At 31.4% G+C, this 9,244-nt stretch overlaps 1 protein-coding gene across 1 annotated transcript in view; it reads right to left on the bottom strand.

The window, feature by feature from the left end:
- Window positions 1-4,602: 4,602 nt before the first annotated feature.
- Window positions 4,603-9,244, bottom strand: part of LOC139484112 (transient receptor potential cation channel subfamily M member-like 2) — a 42,856-nt gene continuing 38,214 nt past the window's right edge. The window contains exon 16 of the mRNA XM_071267840.1: window positions 4,603-4,854. Within this exon, the coding sequence (XP_071123941.1) occupies window positions 4,603-4,854 (252 nt within the window). The remainder of the gene's footprint in view (window positions 4,855-9,244) is intronic.

The raw sequence follows: 9,244 nt of genomic DNA, 5'->3' as shown, positions 1-9,244 counted from the left end.
TTAAAGAAGCGATGGAGGTACGTCACATTAAAATTATAATCATAATGGAAAAATTGTGTTGACCAAAATGATGGTTAATAACGACAACAATGAAGAGATGTGTGTGAAACTCAACTGTATACATGTAAGTTAGATTTATTGACTTAATCATCTTTCAATTTCGATAATACAATTCAATACGACTGAAGCAGATCATTTGTATTATGAGTGCATCCCGACAGTTGATTAGGACTTTTTTACATCATGTCCATCTTACGAGCAACCCGATTTGAGTTGGTGTAGCATTTGTTTTTGTTTAATTTGGTCAATTTTTTTCGTACTTGTTATTGTTTTGTGTTGATTCGGTTTTGACAGTTCTCTTCTCTCTTCTGATATTAAATGTTAGATTTTCTTCTGCGAGTGATTTTCAATTGTTCAAACCTTAATGTATTGCCCCCTCCAAGATGTGACTATATTGCACATGTTTGCCTTTACTTTTTAAAACTCTGAATCATTTACAAGAAAACAGCGTTTCATGTAACTTCTAAATACTGAAATTTTATAAATTACATTTTTTTATTTACATAATTGCTGCTTTGGTAGAGTAGAGACTGTACTATATTTATCTTTTGAAAGGTGTATGTCCAGAAAAAAAAACAAGGTTTGCCTTTTGTATTTTTTTCGTTCTATGTTAAATGTAATAAATGCGATGCTTATGTTCATTAAATTTTCAAATAAGCACTAGAAGTATACCATCTATTCAGTGCAACCTAACGTTAAGCTGAATATTACAAGTTTCTTAACCAGCGTCTCCTAATGAGAATGTATGCTGGTTAATACATCAGTCCATATGACCTTGCACCTTTGCATCCGTTTATAACTTTACAACAAGTATTTGATATTTCGTGAATCTACAAGCTATAGGTTCTTGAGCTATGGCAACAGATTGCATCCGTCTGTACCATTCCTCCAACAAGCAATTACTTTCTGTTTGCCAACACTTATACGTCATATTGAATATAACAATTTCATGCTTATTTAGAAAATGTTCATGAGTAAGCAACTTCAACCGAAATATGATTAATTTGACTCTTTTGAATTCTGAACATAAGTTAGTTGCCTGTGCACCGTTTTCATAGAACTATATAGAAACCTATTAATTTTTCATCAAAGTTGCCACTTTTTGTTGAATATACGAATAAACAAAACGGGGAAAAATATAATCGTTAGGAAATCGAGTATAATTATGCCGGTTCCTTTTTTTATTGTTTTGGTTGCAATCGAATTTATGAATATTTGCATCTATTTAAAAATTACCACTCACAAATAAAATAAGATCTATACAGAAACTTATTTAAAACACAAATATAAAGAAATATTTTCTTTCCTTATTATGAAAAAGATATAATCTACAATCACTTGTTGATAGTTTTTATTGTGATGTCGACATTTATGTGTTGACAGCTTGTTCATATTTGATTGGTTGCCGAGTTTATTGTTTTATATTGACACATTTGATGTGGTTCAATTAGCCAAAAAATGATATCAATTAAGTGGCATTTATATGATTTAAACAGCACACAAACCTTGTTCAATTAAAAAAAAAAGGCAACAGTAGTATGCGGTTGTTCGAATTAAAAGGGTTTTACTAGTAGGTATCTTGGTGTTATCAGGGGTGAGCAGAATGTAACACCGGTGTTGAAATTTCCTACTTTATTACATGCAGCTGTTATTACCATTCTGTGCACGTTTTTTGTGATATAAAAGATAATGACGGAACTTTATATAAATCCTTATGTAGGATTTCATATAGCTGTACGCATATATATGATAACTGTTTTAGTCCCTTGTGTAAAATATTTAGCTATTTCAACTAGTTGTTCACCAATCAGATTGCAAACATCTGCCTTCATAAGAAATAAAATAAAAGAAATATTACCAGGTATGTTTCCTCCAAAAACGTTGATACAACAAACACAAAAATCAAATAATCGTAAACAGAGGACGATTCCTCGGTTATAGGATGCAAACCCGTCAGTACATACAGAGTAAATGCAATTAACATTGCATCATACATCACCTATTTGAAAGAAAAAAGAATAAAAAGTTATATATGACTGAAAACTTGTTGCTGCTAAATACATAATATTTGAATTTGGAGGATTTAATTATTATAAAAGCATACTATACCAACTTACGCGGGAAAAAATTTGCGTACCCGCCAGTGACACCTTGTATCAACTTATATTAAAAAAATATAATGCCTTTTCATCTTGTATTTATCATTACATTTTTATTACACTTGAAATCTTATTAACTGTGCTAATGGTTGGTTGTGTGTGCGTATCTGAACATTTGACTTAGCCGACATCCGTGAAAATAAAGTCAATTCACACGAGAGCACAAATAACACTATTTTACTATTTAACGTCCGTAAAGATAACTGTCAAATGTTACATAGATTAAGGTAACAATATTAACACTATGCACATGTGATTACATTTCTTATTTAAAAGTAAACTTAAAATATCTTGATTGATCTTTGAAGCTTCAATACCAAAGACAATGCTAAATATTTCATTACAGCCAGGATAACCAATTAAAGCCTTTTAGAGTATTCACAATACAGTAGTTTATAAGTCGCAGCTTAATGTGAATATCATAAAGTCAAATTTAAAATTTAAGCAGGAACATAGTGTTAAAAAGTAAAGAATATTGAATTGTAAACTAGAAATTAAAAAAAATAATTGTAAGACGATGATATTTTTTACTGCTTTTTTGCGGAAAAAAAATCATTTTACCAAATGTCTATTACAATTGATTTGAAGTTCAGTTGCATGTCTTTAATTTTATCTATGGACCAACAGAAAATATCTAGTGTCACCGAGATTGAGCTACAAGCAAATATTCATTAGTTAAATGTTAGTACTTGATCAACATTTACATAAGTCATACCCGTCGTACTTTCTATTTTCTTATTTTGTATAATGTTGTTTGGTTTTGATCAATTTAAATATGTGTCATGCCACAAAACCAGATTCAACCCACCATAAATTACCATGTATCAAATCAGGAAAATAGCCATTGTTACATTATAGTTCGTTTCTGTGTGTTACGTTTCGGTGTTGTGTCTCTGTTGTGTCGTAGTTCTCTTATATTTGATACGTTTCCCTCAGTTTTAGTTTGTAACTCGTATTTGTTTTTTCTCTATCGATTTGTGAATTTTGAACAGCGGTATACTACTCCTGCCTTTATTTTTTGTCTCGATTAATGAGATTGATATATCTAGCCTTTACCTCGATTTCTTTATAAGCTTTGACGAGATACCGATATGGGTTTAACAGGGAAACATAATAGTACTTTCTTCTAAATACAGTATGGGTTGCCCATGTGAAATTTTAATATTGTTTGTATAAACATTGAACGACAAAAATATGTGACGTATAAAATTTTCTGACGTCAGACACGCGAAGCAATGAGTGTGTTTGTAAATGGAAGTTTTTGTGTTCTGTTAAATTGGTCTTTTTGAAATCGTTATCAAAGGTAGCAGGATTATAATTGTTACACGATGATGACTGCTGTACCCATTTTTTGACTATTCCATTTATTATGTCTGTTTAGTTCACGCATCATTGTAAATATAACGGAATTCGATGAGACTGTCAACAAAGTGAGAGGTTAACGCTATAAAACCAGGTTTAATCCACCATTTTCTACATTTGAAAATGCTTGTACTTAATCAGGAATATGACAGTTTTTGTCCATTCGTTTTTGATGTGTTTTGTCATTTGATTTTGCCATGTGATAAGGGATTTTCCGATTTGATTTTCCTCTGAGTTCAGTATTTTTGTGATTTTACTTTTTATTGAAGACTTGTTTTTTTGAAATACGAAAGAAAAAAGGAAAGGTCCTAATTAGATTCATCTATTTTGGTATTTATGACCATACAATTTATTAAACAACACCAGAATTTTTTGTATCTGTAGTCTTTTTTTACGGTTCTAACATTATACTAATTTTACACCTTTGGAAATGTAATAACAATGCAAGACAGCTTTTGTATGGGAAATGTAATCACCCCCTTACACGTTTTCCCCATAGCACATGTTTTAACGTTTTGTGTATGTTGTACTTCTTATATATAGGAAGTACACTTTCTTCCTACTGTGTCTGTTTCTTTCCCCTATCATTGTTGTCAATATAATAGAATTATATGCGACTGTCATACGATTAAGAGCAACGAAACCAGGTTTTATCCACCATTATTTAACTATAGAAATGACTATTAAAAGTCCGGAATATGACAGTTGTTTCCATTCTTTAGATGTTTTTTGGCTTTTGACTTTATCATGTTATAACGACTTTCCATTTTAATTTCCCTCGGAGTTCAGTATTTTTGTTATTTTACATTTTGCTGCATTTGTTTAAGTTCAGTGGAATTTGTTTTTAATTGTGCGAATTATACCTCTTATTCTCAAGCGGATAAAAAACTTAAGTTTTGTTTATGCAAATATTTTTTCAAAAGTCTTATTGATGCATGTTTGTTTTGTAACCGTCACATTGATTTTAACCTATATTTCTATTTCATTTTGTCTCATGCTTAAAGCATATTCAACAAATATATTAATAACTTACAAAGGAACCAAAACATTTGATCATAGGGGAGGTGTAAAAGTACCATATTTTCCTCATCCAGCTCGGCCATTTTTCTGCACATTGTTTTAATGTACATGTTCCATTTGTTTTTTTCTCCTGTTCATTTGTAGCCGACATTTCCAATGGGGTGACTTCGTTTTTTCTTCTGGCATCAGTTTTATCAAGCCTCACTGTGTTCGTTAACAAAATTGGGATTAGAATAACAGCACAAAATATTGCCTGTATAAAAAAAAAACAATTGCTTCATACTAATCAACAACAACTCTTGCAATTTATTGTTCCGAATTTAAATTCCTATGATTAATTCAATCATTGGTACCCCAAAATGAAAAAAAAATAATCCTAACGCCATTTGTTAAAATTTCATTGTGTAAGACTTTTTAGCCATTTACAACGCTTTTGATGTATGTTTTCTAATCAAAACCTAGACTGCAATAGTTTTTTAAATGGAAAATTAATAACCAATTTATCACAAAAACGACTAGAATATAATGATCGAAATAACTTACCTTTTACCAATGCAATATACAATGTCAAAACATCGCTCAAAGTATTTTTTACTAAAAGACATACTATGGAATGAAATTGTCTTTATTACCTGCTTAACAGTTAATGTTATACTAATATTAAGCTAAACTCTTTGAGAATTCAATACGAACATCTTGTTCATTGTTTTTATGGGAATACAAAAAGTTATTGATAAATTTGATGAAACTGACAGTACTAAATTGATATGTTTGCTCTTTCAAAAATCAATCAATAATACAGAAATTTACCCAAAAGAACTTTAATTAAAATTAAAAACCAATTCTTCAGAGAACAATTGAAGGTCTTTCCACCTCGATAATAAGAATGAAATTTAAAAAAGGATGTTATAAAATGTCACTCATTGTTGATGTAATTTAGTTCTTCAAATTGATATAAAAAAATAAGATTAAAAGGTATATGTAGAAGACTTAATTGTTTTATTAAGAACAGAAAATAATTTTTAGCAAAGGTCAAAATCTAGAACGTCAAATTGACCTTTGACCTTGACCTCGATTTCAAGGTCATAGGTCAGTGATCTCAAATCAAAAGACCCCAGGTCAATCATTTGTATGGTTGTGGAGAAATACTGATTTCAAATACATAAGGGGAGAAAACTCCTACAAGGGTTAACCAAAACACTTCGACTGAAACAGATTGAAGTTGTGCATTTTTGTAAACAGTAATTTGGCAAACAAATCCTATTATTTACTGTAACAGTTTATTTGAATAACGATAACAAGCAAAATTCTAAAATTTATAACATGACCTTGACCCTCGACATTGATCTCAATTTCAAGGTCATAGGTCAGTGAACTCAAAACGGAAGATCGGAGGTGAATCACCTGTATGGTTGTGGAGAAATACTGATTTGAAATACATAAGGGGAGAAAACTCCTATAAGGGTTAACCAAACACTTTGACTGAAATAGGTTGAAGTTGCGCCTTATTGTAAACAGTTATTTGGCAAAAACATCATATCATTTACTGTCACAGTTTCTGTGGCATAACGATAACAAGCAAAATTCAAAATTTAGAACTTGACCTTGACCTTTGACCTTGACCTCAATTTCCTTCAAATGGACCAAGGATTTCATATGAAAAGACTGTAGGCCTCTACGACTTATAACGTATGAATTTATCCAACAAATCGCCTATCTTAAATTTGCAAAGGGAAATAACTCCCATAAGATGTCTTCCGATCACTCAAGTCAAAATTAACCAAATCATTCTCAAGAGTAGACAAACAATTTGGTGAAAACAGTTTGCAAAAATTTTATACGGTTTTAGAGATATAGCGATAACAAGAAAAAAAGGACGCGGGGAGATAACTCCTATAAGAATAAGTGTTCGGTCACACAGGGTGAGTTTTGAAACCCCCATTACTGTACAACATCATTGGCCAAAAAATCCATTCGATATGTTGTAAGACAAAAAAGCATCTCAGACGGCAGAAGAAAAAAAAATAATCAGAAGAAAAAAAAAAGGTCTTTCCACGAAAAGTGGAAAGACCTAATAATATAAACAGCAGCAATTGTCCCTTTTAAGATTTATTTATTTTTCAGTTCCACATATTAAACTTTAAACAATAGCAAAAGACGTTATTCGCTCCTTATTGTTTTTTGTGTGTGATTATGGGGACAATTATCTGCCTTTGTCAGTCTTACGGTTTGAATTTGCGTAAAATTGGTCGCTATGCCTGTTTTTAAATATTGAGGAAAAAAACTAACGCTCTTCTACCTCAGGAATAGAAAATCCTAGCTGTATTTGGCAAAACTATTATTGTCCTCAATGCTCTTCAAATTCGTACTTTATTTGGCCTTTTCAATTTTTAATATTCAAGCGTCACTGATGAGGTCAACATATATATCTGTGCTGCATAATGTCCACGTTTATTAGCCCCGAACTTCTAAAATTTAACGTACACTGAAATTCCATACTTCCCCTTTCTTGACTTTAGTATTTCCACAGATAGAGATCATAACTGGATACCAGTACGTCAACAAAATTTATTATTTATGAATATCATATATATCTCCCCAAAAGAGGCATGTATTTGTAATATTTAGCAGTTAATCATCCCAATTCAAGACTATATAAAGTATTCAATCCTTCCTCTATCTCCAGTCCACAGCTTACTGTATGCCTGTTTGTCCATGAAAGATCACAATTTCTGCCTTATATGGTCCCTTTATAAATTTTGTCATTACAGTATCATTTCTAACCATATATCTAAGATAGATAAGCGTTATGAATGAATGGTAAGTGTTTAACAAAGCCATATTTACAAAATTTCTATCTATGAAGATACAAGTCTGCATTAATTGAAAAGTGTATAGAAATGACTGCTAACATCTGATCTTTGCATAACTTTTCAGAACAGTTGTTTTCTATACGAAGAACTTTAAAATGATAAAATCCTAGCATTTACATAGTATTAACCGTTAAAATCGAGCAGTCCGTACAGAATTTTGCAGTTTAAAGTCGTCATTGCTTATTAAAGTTAGTATTGCAGTAAAATGATAAAATGTACCATTCTTTTCATCAATTTAGAATCAACCGAAAATATGTGCAAATAGTTTTTTTCCGTTCGTTTTATAGTATAAGATGTATACTGCAGTATATGCATGGTTCAACATTGCCGGGATTTGTGCAGAGTTGATGGAGGTGTGCACACTGTGTTTCATTTTGTTTATTTCATAACATTATATTTAGTTCTATTTCGTGTGTTTATTTAGTTATATTCGTATTCAGTAATTCACCTATTTCAATTGGTTGAATTTACTTACTTTTGTTTTGTTTATTAAATCTGAATTAAAACAAGAATGTGTCCCAAGTACACGGATGCCCCACTCGCACTATCATTTTCTATGTTCAGTGGACCGTGAAATTAGGGTCAAAACTTTAATTTGGAATTAAAATTAGAAAGATCATATCATAGGGAACATGTGTACTAAGTTTCAAGTTGATTAGACTTCAACTTCTTCAAAAACTACATTGACCAAAAACTTTAACCTGGAGCGAACGGACGGACGCACAGACGGACGAACGGACGCACGGACGAACGGAGGCACAGACCAGAAAACATAATGCCCCTCTACTATCGTAGGTGGGGCATAAAAAAATGTTTTGTATAACATTGGCCATTTTACTGTCCAAAAAACTTACTTCGTTACAATAAATCTTCATATTTGAGTTAATTTCATTAAAATGTTTTAGATTAACCAGTTTTGGTGAACTTCTGTATCTTTTTTTTTTTTTTTTACCCAATATGAGTTGCATTTCGGTTAATACGGACAATGCAATTTTCCACAGGAACTCCTTTTTACGACTAAAACTGTACCACATTTACTATGAAGTTTAAAAAAAATATCCTAGAATATCACACGCACTTAGATTTTGTTCAAAGGTACATATAGGTTTTTGCTGCATATTTTCAACGTCTTTATGCCCCGAACTATAATGAGTTTTAAAATTCTATACTATCCCTTCATTGACTAAGAATTTCCACAGATCTCAACATGAACAATATGCATATTTACTGGTAACATTTCCATTTTAAGTGTCTATGAGATGAAACATAGAGACAATAACTGGGAACCAGTACGTCAACAAAATCAATTATCTATGAATATTATATTTCTCCCCAAATGAAACGTGGTTTGAGAATTCGAAACAGCTGTACTTACAAAATACAACTTAAATGACCTTTTTGATATCAATAAACGTAATATGTTAGAAATCGTAAAATTGTCAAGTCAGGAATTTCGATACCATATATCTCTTCAAATCACTTCAAATTACCCATTACTAGTTCATTGCAACCTGTAATTATGTGGTTGTCGTTTGTTGCTGTGTTACATATTTGTTTTTCGTTCATTTTTTTTCAAAATCAGTTTTCTTGTTTGACCCTTTTTAGCATTTGACATTTAGGAGACTTTTAAAGCGGACTATGCGGGATGGACTTTGCTCATTGTTGAAGGCCGTATTGTGATCTATTATAGTTGTTAGTTTCTGTGTCATTTGGTCTCTTTTTGGAGAGCACATGCACTTGTCTCAGAATTTTCCCCCTATATACCTTAAT

This window comes from Mytilus edulis, chromosome 8 (assembly GCF_963676685.1).
Source record: "Mytilus edulis chromosome 8, xbMytEdul2.2, whole genome shotgun sequence".
Taxonomy (NCBI): domain Eukaryota; kingdom Metazoa; phylum Mollusca; class Bivalvia; order Mytilida; family Mytilidae; genus Mytilus; species Mytilus edulis.
Note: the sequence above shows the minus strand (reverse complement) of the source record. Positions and strands in the feature narration are given on the sequence as shown.